General features: G+C 38.0%; 1 protein-coding gene across 2 annotated transcripts; it reads right to left on the bottom strand.

The window, feature by feature from the left end:
• Nucleotides 1–584: 584 nt before the first annotated feature.
• Nucleotides 585–11295, bottom strand: LOC128768716 (V-type proton ATPase subunit C 1-A-like). 2 transcript variants are annotated; one of them, XM_053881778.1, is made up of 13 exons: nucleotides 11102–11295; nucleotides 10331–10485; nucleotides 9817–9884; nucleotides 8217–8302; nucleotides 6531–6625; nucleotides 6346–6437; nucleotides 5418–5516; nucleotides 4499–4567; nucleotides 4315–4407; nucleotides 3775–3868; nucleotides 3297–3394; nucleotides 2774–2900; nucleotides 585–1124 (listed from the first exon to the last, which is right to left on the bottom strand). In XM_053881778.1, exons 2-13 carry the CDS (start codon nucleotides 10460–10462, stop codon nucleotides 1026–1028), a joined length of 1152 nt encoding a protein of 383 aa, XP_053737753.1. In that variant the 5' UTR covers nucleotides 10463–10485; nucleotides 11102–11295; the 3' UTR covers nucleotides 585–1025. The 2 variants fall into 2 exon arrangements, with proteins under 2 accessions (XP_053737753.1, XP_053737754.1); XM_053881779.1 differs by having other exon boundaries at nucleotides 10331–10472; nucleotides 11102–11288.
• Between the last annotated feature and the right edge of the window lie 4228 nt (nucleotides 11296–15523).

The raw sequence follows: 15523 nt of genomic DNA on the forward strand, positions 1-15523 counted from the left end.
CGCCCGCGTGTGGTACATCACAAGCTACAGCCAAGCTCTTGCTCCATCACATGATCGCCCTCCCTCCCGACTCACACACCCACTATAATCATACTGAGCAAAACTGAAAACTATATTTCAGCGGAAACAGATGTCTATGTATTGACGATAGAGATATTGATACGGAACAGCACTGGATAAACGAAGTAGAAAGTGTGATGCCAGAAAACCTACACCAATGGCTCTGTTACGGTCTATTTTAGCACAGAAAATGGGGCATTTCACAGCCCACAGGCGTAAAAACAGATTTTTGAGGCACTCTACGGGTTACTTGCAGTCAAACCATGTCCTTATTGTTAAGATCCCTCTCTAGAGCAGGGGATCTTAACCTTTTTGATTTCAGATTCTAATTGTCCTCCCTGAATGTGCCCCATGAGGTAATACAATCATTGCAATAAAAGCCACATAATCTAATCTAATCTAATGTTTGGCTGGAGTGTGATGTGCTGGAATGTGCTGTTTCACCAATTATTTCCAGTAATTTTTCACAGGATATTCTTACACAATATTTGGCTGTAATCTACGACAAAATAAATGACAACAAATATGTGAACACACAATATTTATTCATTTACCACGTCTGATTCAACATAATATTCAAATAAAGAAGCCGTCAGACAGTAAACACATCACGACACACATATTTGTTTCCAGTGATACAAGCATGTAACTTGACCATGTGAAAACATAAATATGCATCAGGCAGCACAGATGTGGAATGAGAAGTAATAAATGCACACTTTGTTTTCACTGAAATAATTTTCAGATTCTTAAGAAAAATAGGCAGCGAACAAAACAAAATTTAAAATGTCCCTTTTCCTTGTTCATTTGTACAATTAAGAGCCTGTGAATGAGACTTTTTTAATTGACAAAAGTCAGCATGCAACTGTGAAGAAGCTGGGGCAGTGACTTTGGAAGTGGAGTTGGGGGTGAGGATGAAGGTGTAAACACCTTTTGATAGAGACATACAGATGTAAAATTTGGAATTATGACTTGAAATCCAATAAGTTGCAGTCAATCTTGTAGTAGACATAGGGGTAATACTCTTGCTGGCTCAGGTTCAGGCCTGGGATGTCCATCGTCGACTGAAAGACAAAGTTGAAGTGTGAGTGTCAGGATCAGTGTCTATCTGCAAATGGTCAGGCATCAGCAGCAGGTTTACCAGTGTTGTAAACACACACACGTTTGATTTGTACCACAAGGAATTTTTATCTCAACAGCATGAATTTACAAACGGTTACAACATATGTTGTCACATGAATACACAGAAATCAGGTCACTGCTAACAGAACAGTGGGTCCCTTCAATGATCCAGAACATGATTTTGCCGCAGACTCACAATAACAATAATGTCTTGGGTATTAAGTCACAAATTATGGTCAAAGAATCTGTCACTGTAGAGTGTGCATGCATGCATTATTAAAGCCTTAATAAACACACAATCACTCAACAGAGAGTCACTGTGATTAGGGGCATAAACATTTTTAAATAGTATAAGTTTGTGTGTGTTTTGTTGAAGCACATTTGTACGTCAGTGAATTCACTATGCAATCAGAAAACATCTGACTGACTGTTTGACAAGAGGCCTGAAAATTCACTCCGTCTCTCTCTCTCTGTACATGGTTCTGTTGAACACAGAGTCTGCCTGTCAGTAACTACATATATAATTACTAAGAGCTTAATGTATTGTTGTATAATAACGTTGGACCTTAGTCACTCAGATATTCTTATTGCTTTGGTTTTGACACCTGACGAAGAGAAACATTGAGGTGAAAACTTTAGGTTTGTTGTATTAATTTAAGATGACACAACATGATTTTTGAGAACGGGGGCTTTATTTATTAAACTGTGAGTAAGAATGAAACCTGCAAAATGTAGGTCGTGCACACAAATGTGTTCAGATTTATAAAAGAATCTGCTAACATGTCCAACGCCTGATCCAGTTTATAAATCATAACCTATCTTAAAGTTGGTGTACACAAGGAAGCGCTTTACCTTATGCCTACATAAGGTCATGGGATCAGCCCAAATGAATATTCAAAGTGCCACTACCGTGACAAGGAATCCCTCCTGAGTGGTGTAGTGACGAGGCACGTGGGAACACAGGCGCCACCAAGTGCTTATTGTGTGAAGGTTAGCCAGTGTTCCTTCTGATGGACTGTCATTAGCATACCTATTTTCACATACTACATATACTCCCAAAAATCCGAATTACCAAAAGCAGTGACATAGATTTTGACACAATTTTGACAGTGAGGATAAACAAACAGCCATTTCCTCTTTGCTTTACTTTTTTTTAAGTTCAACATCTGCTATTTTGCCATTTGATGAACCAGACCATAATAACAAAAAAACACTGTTATTTGTAGTGTCATGTTGAAGGTTTTGTGCGAAAAAAAAACAGAGTGTAGTCACAGCATGGTAGTAAATAGAGAAGTGGTGAAGTGTTTTGTACACAACCTCATTTACACTAAGAAAATAACAATAATAGTCCAGGACCAGCACAGACCAGAAGGTGTCAGCCATTCACTATTTAGCTGCCACCACTTCAGGATACTACAATTGTTTCAAAACAGTATTCATCATTTTGACCCGCTTTAACATCAAAAACTGTAGTGACCATTATGTCAGGTTATGAGAATGTTTTCAATCTCTTATAAAACACTGGTAGTAATAAATAGATTTATAGATTTGACTAGATTAGCTGGCCTTTCTAAGTCCAAATTGAACTTACATCAATGATTGCTGCAGCGCCGCTGTCAAGATGTTTGTACAGATCATTTAGAACCTCGCGCAGCCTCTTCATAGTCTTCTTGTTAGGCTGCAGTAGCATCGCCTGGAAATTCACTGGTAATCCATATCTGTAGGAACATTTATTAAGTTACTTCTCACACTCTGTCCATCCATCAAACATTTTTTTCATCAAAAAATATGCACAATTATTGACTGTTTAATTAGAGGAAATGAACAGCAATCACGGGAAATTCTACTACGTTTAATCATTAAGCTGAAATGGTTATAAAAAGCACCTTACATTAAAAACCTGACAAAGACCAGACCAAAAAACTTTGATCTATTAACTACAATCCCAAATTATCTCAAAAATACAATGACCCTGATACATACAACAGGATGCTTACATCTACTTCCTGTTAACGTTCAAAGATAAATAGTTGCATTTTATTTTTTACCTCAATAAATATCAACAAAGAAAAAGGGAATGCTTTGTATAAGCATATGAGATGAGAAATTCATACCTTAAAACGGACTCCACAAATACCCGCAGAGCCTTGATGTGGATCCATGCGATGAAAGCTTCACTGAAGTTCACTTTCAGCCAGCGAACCAGCGGGCCCTAGAAAAAAACCATGGCAGTTTAAGTATTCAGTTATCAATATTTACAACTGTGTTTCTGATTCATTCCTTCAATAAATGACCATCGGAAGTGTTGGCAAGACAGCCGTGGATTGTACTGGAGACAATGAAACGCTTCTGGTCTATAGGCAATCGAGATAACGTTTCAATTAGTTGATGTTATTATGTACTTTCACAGTTTAATTTCTTGTGAATGTGGTTCAAAATGCTCAGGATATTTATTATAAAATATGAATATGTTTTGTAAAACATTAAATATTGAGAGATTTCACAAACCTCATGACCAAGTCAGCTGAGGTGCAAACTGTTCAATGAAAAAGGAGGCACAGATGGAAACAAGAAGATGTCCATAGAACTCACATATTGCTTCTTCTTATCGGTAGACAGACGTGTCATTTCTTCCTTGTCCGCCTTCATCTCATCTTCATTGTACTGGAAGTCTCTCACTGTAAACCTGTGAAGAAGACATTATGTTGAAGTGAAGTTAGATTAACAGCATAAATAAATGAGTATGATGTAAAAATGTAAATTATTTACAGTGCCAGGGCATACAGAGACCAAGACCGGGACCAAACTGAATGCACAACAATGAATACAGAACTTGATTTATGATGGAAAAAAGGACATCTGATTTTTTTTGCAGTACGAAATAAATGTTGGTCTGTATGACTAATTGAGATATGCTTCTGCAATCAGTTTGGTCTCAGTCTTGGTATGGTCCCCACTCATTGGCCTTTGTCTCTGTATGCTCTGGGCTGTGCAACATATCTGTATGCAGCCATAACAGCCGATATATTTAGGAGGAGCTATTTTTATTGAGTAAACAGCTTGATTTAGACATCATCCTTTGAAGATATGGGTCATTACGTGTCACAGCACATGTCTTGAAGAGACTCTTACTTGTTTTCTCTTGCTTTGTGCTTGAAGTCATCCACCGCCTTTCTGAACAACGTGACACTGAATAATCCGCTGTCATTGTCTTCAAATAACAAACTACAGGGAAAGGGAGGTAGCAGTCACACCACAAATATCGCACAGCAATGAAAAGGTGGGATATAGAAACTCAGTATCTGACACGGCTTACTTTGAGGATCGAGGAACCACCATCTCAGCAAGTGTCTCATACACTTTCTGCCAGTCGGTGTACGATGTTCTGGAAGTAACAAGAGCAGCATTTACTCAACAGGAATTGGCCGATCTCTCTTGCAAACCAACCAAACTACTGGAACTAATACGGCATTGGTTTTGGCCATGAACTTCTAATACTGGTCTTGCTGTTTACATCAGTAAACAATAAGCAGAAACAATATTAGATGCAGTGTATTTCTATCAAACTAGACTGTTTCCAAAGCAAGAAAACTATTGGAAACAACTTAATAACCCTGTTGTTTTGGCTCGATCGTGAGTTAGAAACAATAAGTCCTTTTTTTGTTAAGTCCAGTGGCATTTTGGAAATCCTCTGAACGATCTCATATTACTCACCACACATTCTACAGTTTCAAGTTCGTCCAAGTATTTGGATGGATAAAAAACAATTATACTTTTCAATTTTACTTCATTTGTTTAGATGATTAGAAGGATATAAACATACTGAATACATCAATTATAAACATTGCGGTTAATATTTGTGAAATGGCAGCCGAGTTATTTTTAAAAAATACAGTAATTTTGCTCCTTTTTCCCAGACAGGTTATATTTTCAAAATCTGGAAGTTGCGCAACACTCAAAGTTTAATGTATTGACGAAAACGATTTTTCAATTTCAGTAACACACTGTACAATGGCATGAATAAGCAATCTGAAATTATAAATTTGAACTACTCTTCACAGTAACATTTCAGGATAGAATTCAGCATCGTCTTTAAATCCCACTATATTTCTTGATACAATATTTGCTTGCCAGTACGATTTTGAAAATCTCACTTTAGCATGAAGAGGAAGGAGGTTGGATAAAACAAAAATATCTTGTCATACACTAAATATTATGTTAAATATTATACTCACTTTGGTACAACAACCAGCAGGGTAATAAGATACTCAGAGTCAAGCACAAAGTCATCCTTCTTCACAATGTCGGCCAAACTCCTTGTCAGCAGGCTGCCCCTGAAGGAAGTAGTGCAACACCATCACATGCTTGTCTAATGTACTGAGCGATTTCTCAAGAGAGCCCCAAAGTTTTGAGTCTTTTAGAGCTGCACAACACTGCGTATGTCTCAGTTACGTTTGCTGACATGTAGATACAATATGGGCCATTAAAACCACACTGTATTTCTGGAAGTAGAAAATGCTATGGAGCTTTTTTTTAGAGGCAAACACAGAACATAATCTGCATCAACCTGGCCCCTATTCAGGACTTCTATATGGACAGAGTCAGGCCAATCCCCTGCTCGCAGCCCAACGCCGCTTCACCATTCTGTCCTCTGGTCGGCGCTACACACCACTAAATCCAACAGACTGCTACACGGCTCAGCCATTGCAGTGATGAACAATGAACAGTTTTCCGAGTGTAGAAATACATTTGTTGATGATATATGAGAAGCCTTGACAATAAAGATCATTAAAAAGGGAAAATATTATGAAATAATTCAATTACTCTGCTCAAATAACAATTTGAAGAGTACAATGACAAGATTGTTCCCCTTTCACAAGAAATTACAACACATTCACCTCATTTCTTCACATTACATCAGCTATTACATTTATACATTTTTTTAACATAATCAGACAACAAAGCAAAACCACCATTTAAATATGAATACTTGTCTTGAGAGGTTGAAGTAGATTTAAAACATGCTCCTGAAAAAGCATTCAAAGAATTTTGACAGATTTCCTAAGGCATTTTTAATTAAGATGAACTGAATTCGATTTGCATGCAAATGAGAGAACAGAGTACATTCTTAGTGAACCACAATCCAATCAAAGAAAAACTTACGCATTCTTCCTTTCCAAGTTTTGCAGATTTCCCTTTAGATTGTTGTAAGCGGACGCCCTAGTTTTCAAATCATTGTCAATCTGGGATACTTGCTGGAATTGAAAAATAATAAATAAATATAAAAGACAAGAGAAATACACACAGAGAGAAGCATGAAACACAGTGGTTCAGTGATGTAAATGTACCTTTGAGATGATTTCAGAGATGTTTTTCAGCGACTGCTTGATGGGGTATTTGGCCATGTCCCATTGGAACCTTGTGATGTAAGTTACAAGATCAACTGGAAGAGAAGACAGCAGGAAAGATCGATCAGATCTATTAACATTACTGATGTGACAAAATTCTACCGGATGGTCTGAGAATGTATCAATATTGAAACATTTCAACTACATCAACAATGATTGCTTCTATTACACAGTAGACCAGTAAGAGCAAGGATCCCAAGTTGTAAAGCTTAATATGAACAGTAAGTGCATGTATACAAATGTTTCAAACAACAGGGATTACTCGCATCAATAAACACAATCACTGGATTAACCTGGGAACGGGTGGATTAGAGCTAAATAGATAAAAGCAATTTCACTAAATGTTACTGAAAAGTTCTCAAGCATTCTTTCAATAATAGGCTGAAAACAAATCGCTGAACACAAACTACTCACTGAGGTTCAATTTGGATTTGGATCCAACTGATCATCATCACAGGCATTAATTGATTCAGCAGTGGATATTTCAAATCCAACCAAAAACATTATTGTACCCTATAACTGCCTTCCATGTACCTGATCAGTACAACATGTTTTTAAAAACATTCAGTGTTTCCTGCATGCAACAGTGCTGCATGAGGAAAAGGAAAATAGTAAAGACAATGTAGTCACTCAAAAGTTTGATTCACATTCTGGCAGTGACACATGGTGTATTTAAAGTCGAAATTTCTTTATGTGCCGTTCACCAAGAGCAACACCAGCTACAAAGCTGAACGTAAGTCAGCAATGTTGTATGGTTTGGAAACAGTGGCACTGAGGAAAAGACAATAGGCAGAGCAGGAGGTAGCAGAGATGAAGATGCTGAGGTTCTCTCTGGGAGTGAGCAGGATGGATAGGAACAGGACCCAGCATATCAGAGGGACAGCACATGTCAGGTGTTTAGGAGCCAAAGTCAGAGAGGCTAGATTGAGATGGTTTGGACATGTACAGAGGAAAGATAGCCAGTACTTTGTATGCCCGTATGTTGAGGTTGGAACTGCCAGGCAGAAGGAGGAGAGGAAGGTCAAAGAGGAGATTTATGGATGTGGTGAGGTTTGTATGTTTGAGAGAAGAAGAAGCAGAGAGCAGGGTGAGTTGGACGAAGATGATCCACTGTGGCGACCCCTGAATGGAGAAGCCGAAAGAGAAAGAAGCATCTAAAATAAATGGCAAAAATCGGTATTGGTAATAAAAAAAAAAAAAAAGCTATCGGTGCACCCCTACTTCTATATGATGTAGGATTGTTCCATTCATTTGGTCCACATTGGAGAAATATTTCTGGGAGATTAAGTATGGGGAGAAGCATGGATTTCAAATGTATTTTCGGGGTGTTATAGGATGTGTCTATGACACAGATGAAGTGTCTCTGGTGAGAAAGACGACCATGACAAAAGACAACAGATGATTTTTTTTTAACAGCCAGACTGATGCACATCCCGTTGTGCTCAATAAAGACATTGAATTGTCTCTGTGTGCGTTCATTTAGATCAAGGGGAAATACATTATCCTTTAACAGTATAGGAAGGATTAGAAAAATGGGAAATAATTTGCATTGATAAAAGTTGCCAACTGTTAATCTCGATGAGGTAGCATGATATGCTGCATTTTCAAGAGTGAAACTGAGTGTACCTCCATTGGCCAAGAGATTCTCCTGGACTTTGTCCCGGCTGTCCTCCAGCACATCAGCCATGTACTGAGCCACTTTCTTCACCACACTGTGAACAACCAGGAGACGTCAAAACATGCTGAGCCAACACAAACTGTGCGCACAGAGCCGGTGTAAATCAAACAATCCCCCGGCCAACAGGCCCTAGCCCTCAAAATACAACACAAACATACACACACATCAAAAAAAATCACGTAGTGCTGTCGAGGTGATGTTCTGACACCAGCATCTGCAACACGCCAGCAAGTTGAAGTTCAAAGGCGTCGGCTCAACTGTGTGGCAACACAGAAGGAAGGTAGCCAAGTCAAACTACAGCTCTAATAAAACATTTGCTCCGACCTCAGTCAGCTCTTAGCAAAAACGAAAGCACCAGCCTTCTTTCTCTTTAAACTGAAGTTAATGACTGAAGCTTTGCATGCTGTAATGACCGTGTGACATTTTGAAGTCCATATTTACAAATTACTATGAATAACTTTAAAGCATTCTTGTGGCTCATAAGTCATCGGGTATAAATGCGACTAAAAAAGGAGATGCTGGTGTGTCACCCAACTGCAAATTATCTGCCTCAGCTGCAAACCTTGCCATCTGTGGGCTCATGTGAAATTCCACAATTTTCAAAGTGGAAAGGCGGAAAGACGAATGAATGGAGGTGGAAACTGCTCAATCAAAGCCTTGCCACACAGCTTCAAGTGATGAATCACAACAGATTTGGGGCTTAATACATAATACTCCTGATGAAAAAAAACAAGTAAGAGGGAAATTGTAGCAAGTTATAACTACCCAAAAATAGTTTTGTCAAGCACTTTAAAAAAGAAGAAGTAAGCCATCAGTAGATAGTAAGTTTGTAGCACTACTGCGGAGTGACCTTGATAAACACCTTTTCAGGGCCGGTGCCATGGACAACTGCCCCCATAGACCTCCACATGCTCTGCGACTGCATAAAAGTTGGACTGAGCTCTGGATGATGAACTAGGAACACAAGTGTGCTTGGTTCAGGGTTTGCATCCATTGAGATGTCTTTCTTAACATGAAAACAACTGGTGCTCATTCCAAATGCTGCCGTGCTGTTCACCATTTAAAGAGTCATTGGGGTCTTAGATTGATTTGAGAATGTGCAGTTCAAATATTATTAACGTCATGATGGTCATGGTAGTGTTTATGTGCAATGTTGATATGGTCCAAATCTCAGCAGGGCAAGGTTCATGTGTTGAGCATCAGATAAAAGGAAGGGGAAAAAAACACCAGCATTACATCACAAAATCACAAGTTATCTGTGTCCTAAATAGTTCTCATACAGCACGAGCATAAAAAGTGAAACACAATTAAACAGAACTGCTCATATATTTCGTAAATTTAAAACATTTCCTTTCGTAAATGTTATCCAAATTAATCCATAACTTTTCAACACAACAGACAAAACAATGGCGACAAAAATTAAACCTTTAGTCAGAGATAAATATATAATATTTTGGTTGACTTCGCAACATACAAGATATCCTCTTTAATGGGACCAGGCATATTCACAATGCATTTGATCTGCACATCAAATCACACTGATCTTACCTTTCAACAAAGGAGTCCAACTTGGCCAGTTCATCTGAAAGGCCAACTAAGACGTCCAGAGTTCCCACCTGAGGACAAAAAAGCATCATCAGCACTCCACTACTTTGACCTGTCAATCCTGAGATTTCAGTAGTTTTTGGAAAGGGGGTTCAGCGAGGTCCTGTTTAAACAGTGACGTCTAAAAGGATATCCAGGGGGCCCTATGTGCTTAGGGTGGCGCCCAGCTGTCCAGGGTCACTCATGCAGTGCTAACACCTACAGGAGGACACTGCAAGCGTGACAGCAGGGTCAGTGAGGTTGCTTCACCTTCATCACAGACACCAACAGAACCAGACACGCCAAGAAGCTTTGAGTGAAAACTTCACTTAAACCATATTTCAACATGCTCATCACCGTTCTGTTTCAAGACTCTTTCCCGTATACAGAGTTTGCTTACTCTTGACACTGGACTGTTAAGGTGAGTCTTTTGGATTGTCAACATAATCTTGTTTAGTATGTAAATGTCTGTGCTCACCTTGAGCTCTGGCATGCTGAACTTGTGATTGGTGGAAAGGTTGTTGCTGCGTGTGGTCGCTGCCATCATTGTGTCCCATGTTTGCTGGCAAGTCTTCTCTCCCGGAGCAGAGATCAACCAGAACTCTGTCATGGTCACAGTGCTGAAGAACAAAGCTAAAAAGATGCGCTCAGTCAAGCTTAGTGATTGCTGACAACACCACAAAATTGTTCTGGCTTGTTCTTCTCTGTAGTTATTTAGTTATTTTCAATGTCAACCAGTAGGATTTTAAAGAAATTTATAATTATTTATTTAGAAATTTAAAGTAATTCATCACAATGTGACGTGAAAATATCAGTTGAACAGAGAGTAAATAATGTGTTTATAAAACATAACCTTTATGTAAGCACTTCATAATATTTATATTTAATAACAACATAATCAATATTCGTTTTACAAGTTACACATGCATTTAGAAAATCAATGTAACTTTACAGTGCATTTTGCATTAACACGACTTACTACTACTGACTCTGTGGTAGTATTTATTCTTTCTGACGGACGTATACATTAATGCACCGTATAAACGCAGCAACGGTTTAATAGTGATGGACTCAAATGGATGACATACAACTACAACTCATAACCTCTCGCAACAAATACCAGAAGGCAAAAACAAGTCATACAGATAAGGTCAGGTGACACCTAGCGCAGATTAGCAACCATTAGCTATTTAGCTTTCATCTATATCTTGAGTCGAGTTTCACCGATTTCCTTCACATTTCAACTTACCTGTATGTGAATGTGGGGCAGCTATAGGCGAATTTGTATCCGTCTGATGCACTTCTACGGTTAAAAATGTGCCATTGTTGTCATTCAATGCAGTTGCTGAGGTCTGACAGATGCCTCAGTCAGCTGACCTGCATGAGGAAGCGGAAAAGCCCGCACGCACTGACATCGAAAGGGCGACTATAGCTGGTGGACAGTCGTTACTGCAGCAGAGATGGAAACGGGACGATTTTTAAAATTTGTAATAATTTCGTTTTTTATTTTTAAGTCAGAAACACAAAAGCACAAGTTTATCGTATAATAAAATGTCTGACACGAGCATAAAACCATGGAGTTATTATGAACATCCTGTAACATTAGCACATGAATCATTAAGAGGTATAAAAAAAAAAAAAATCAACATTATCACTGTGAAGCCTAATGGAGAATGCAAAGATCAAGGTTGCTCAAGATCAATATCAAAGGTTGGATCCCCTAAAACTTTCCGTCTAAAATTATTTGCTGTTCAGTGTTCAGTTTCAAAATATCACCGTCTGCATTGAATGCAGCACATTCCCTTTTCTAAACCAAACACCACCTCCACCCAAAACTTGAGCAGCAGGTCAACATTCCAAGTGCATTCTGTCCTTACGAGGGCAGGCAGACAATCCTTGATGCCAAGTCAGCGGCAGCATAGTCCTTAGAGTTACTAAATAAAGTAAATCAACTGCTGGCTTCCTGACTCTGGGAGTCTCCTGCCCATAATCTGAGGAAAACGCCCCGAAAGGGACATGTTTATGGTTCAGTGCGACTGGTGCTCATTGTTTAAGACACAATGCTTGGTCTGTCTGGAGCCGACCCTTCACTTCAAAAAGATGGTGAGTTTGCCCGTAGCTGGATGGATGCCAGTCTTGGGACAAATACAGACACAGACATACACAGTCGAGAGTCATATTACTAACTATATTTTGATCAAGAGCAAAATGGGTATGTTGCATCACGAGTGCCAACTTAGGTTCTATAATTAACCAATGTATATATTGGTTTAAATATTTTAATCACTTAAGTGAGCCTTTCAGTACCATGTTACTACATTTTTTGTAAGACTTTGTCAAATAAACTACATTTAGTTTCAGTGGCAGGATGGTGGGAGAGTTCTACAGCAGACAGTCAACCTCAATACACGACTCTTCTCCTTAAGCAGCAATAACGACAGCAATATTAATAATTGTAGAGCAAATATATGCATGTTTAAAGACAAAGTTAAGTTACAATAATCATATGTGTCAGTTTATGAGAGGATACTGAGGGAGGGATGCTATGAACGTCAAAGTCATGCTCCCACAAACATATGGAAAATGTCACGTTAAAGGAGCAAATTCTTTATTTTAGCCTGATCAGTACAAGCAAGTGGCATAAGTAACTTGATCTACAGTGGCCGAAGAGGACAAAAGTCTCACTGGAGGGATTCATAAGAAAGGAAAAATATGTTATAATATGTAATAAGCCTGTGTCCCAGATGCTTTCATAGTAGCCTCTGCGGCCCTTTGTGCAGTTTGGCAGTCCATTCCCACCCAAAATAAAGTTGCCTCTATAGTTCATTGATGAAGTAAATATTTTGAAGCACTCTGAAACCAATAGCAACATATCAATAACAAAAGCAAGAAATGTAATTCTAATGAGCCTGTTTTTTCCCTACAGATATGCATCCACTGATCATATTTTTTTCACAGAGATTTTTTTTTCGCCTGAATGGGCTTCCATAGCTTCTTTAGCATGGAGAAAAATAAATACAAATGAATACCCCTCATCCGCGTTAAGAAAGTATACTCTACCACAACATGGTACTTTGACCTTCCTTAGAAAAATGTTTTTCTGACAATAATGTACGTGATGTTGGAGCTGTATGTTTAAACATCATAAATTATATCCCTCAGATCCCTAAGATACCAAAATAAAAACTTGAATTGCAAAATCTCTATGTATGATCATGTCTGGTCATTCTGTGAGTATTCATCTGCATTTAAAACCTGCTACTAAAGCAAACATTAAAAAAAGCCAGAAATCTCCAGTAACAAAGGATTCTCACAAGCATGGTTTCATAACCATCAAGGCTCTAAATAGACAATCTTGATGAATTGCGTTGTAAAATTCTTGGTGGACAAGACAAACGAGGGTTAAAAGGCCTTCCTCTCTTGATGCTGTTATTGTCTATCCATCACTATATATCTTGCAGTATCTCAAAGAGCTTTTTCTATTGTTTAAAGAGCAGTCCTTTGTGCTGCCCACTGATAACATAATGTCACAGTGAAAGACATATTACTGGGCTAAAAATGCTCAAGAGTTCCTTTCGCAGGTATTTAAAAAAGAAGACTAGATAGATAATGATTCAATTACTTGTTTTACATTTATTTCGCTAGTTTTGTTTTGACTTTCCTGACAATTACCATTAATACAGTATTACATAACAGAAAAAAAAACAGTTTGGAAAGAATGCATGCATACTGCGGACCAAGGGTCACCAGGTAGCCGATGACACCAAGCAGCCCACCAGCTGTTAAAAATACCCAATAATAATTAAAATTTTCATGTAATAATCATCTTATTATGTTTGATTTTGTGGAAATTATTGGGAATTATTGTGAAAACTCAGCAACGAGACAAATATTTGAGAGGAATATCATTTATCATCCATTATATATTGTGATTTCACAAGTCTGTCTAAACCGATGGTAGCTCTTAGGGTCACAGTGCCTTTGGAGTACCTCGTGGTTGCTAAAAGTTTGGTGATCCCTGCTGTTGTTAGGACACCAAAATAATCTTAACAAACTTGTATTATAAGTAATTTCTTCTATTGTAGGATTGGTTTGTCTGCCAGCAGAGTTGAAACACTGATGTCATCATGTTGCAATGTTTGCAAATAGAATTCCTGCTGCACAATGCTGCCGCTGGAGTATTTGCCCTCAGTGGGTGGTACACATGTCTCGCAGTTGCGAACCCCAGTGGCGCTAATAGTTATTATGCGCTAAACAATGGCCATCCAACATTGTGTGTTACTGGCAGCCGCTTCTGATGCTGTGTAAGATTAGACTTATATATACATGCTCCCTTTTAAATTCCAGGCACAAAACACGGAACAGCTTTTGTGTTGTGGCACAAGGCAGCGCTGCTACCTCTCAGCTATGCACAATGGATTCTAAGCAGTAGTTTTGTTCGTGAAATAAACACTTCCAATGCTTTTTTCCTTCCTGAGGAGATGCTTAAAACTCACTGAGGAATTCCACAATTATGCAAATAATTATAGCTTGTGTCTTATACAGGTAAGAATATGGAGTTATTGGCATTGGATTATTTAAAAAGTGTTACTGGATCCATTGTATTTTTTTATATTTATGGGTCATGATTTAATGGAACTATTTTGATTGGAATTTTGGATCCGAGGTTGCACAAAACCGTCATGATTTAATGGAACTATTTTGATTGGAATTTTGGATCAGAGGTTGCACAAAACCTAACGAACCTTTTTGTTAGTTGTTGTTGCTTTTCATTCCTAGCTATTTAGCTCCTAATCAAATCCTATGCTCTCAAGGAAAAGCTAGGTGACACTTGAGCGCTCAGTTTTGGTCTTTAGCCTGTGGTGGTATTAGTCGTCTCTGTGGTGGGTCACAACAGCAGATTTATGAAAAAATGGTTTAAAATTTTGGTTATTATGCTCCAGGACGTATTTAAGGTACAGCGTATACTATTTTGGTTTGTTATTTTACTTTAGATAATGAAGGTACATTTCCTCAGGGGACACATGGTACACGAGGGGAGGTGGAATAAATGTACATACAGACATCAAAAGTGTGATCACATGTTACAAAATTAGTTTGATTTTGTGATACTAATTTTAAGTCATTAGTGCTTATTTCAATCCTCTCTATTACATTGTAAATGTGTTACATGACAAGTTAAATGACATTTGTTTCGCTATTACATCACTTGGCTTCTTAATTGTTTGATTGCATACAATCCAGTTTATATTTCGTTTTGCATCATACAGAAATTGAAAAGGAACACAGTGACAAACAGTTCTTATTCATATTCTCCCTGTCATTATTTTTGGAGCAGTGGTTGTGTCTAGCTTCACGTTCATATGTGAAACCAATCTATTTAATTAGCAAAGTGCAGTGTAAAAATATTGAACTATGATCAGAAGCCACATAATTACAAAACAATGTTTCATTTTTTTTACTTTAAAGAACAATGCATGATCACATAATAAACTACAATGCATGATAATTTACACATTAAATGCAAAATAGAAAGTCTTTTAGTTATATTTAAGTTATATTTTGAATTAAGACAGTAATGGCAATGAATATAGACGTTTTTAACGACAGGGCTTTAAGTTATCATTTAAGTTTTCAATTTTCAATTATCAGTTTCATAGTGTCACTCACA

This window comes from Synchiropus splendidus, chromosome 12 (genome assembly GCF_027744825.2).
Source record: "Synchiropus splendidus isolate RoL2022-P1 chromosome 12, RoL_Sspl_1.0, whole genome shotgun sequence".
In the NCBI taxonomy this organism is placed as follows: Eukaryota; Metazoa; Chordata; class Actinopteri; order Syngnathiformes; family Callionymidae; genus Synchiropus; species Synchiropus splendidus.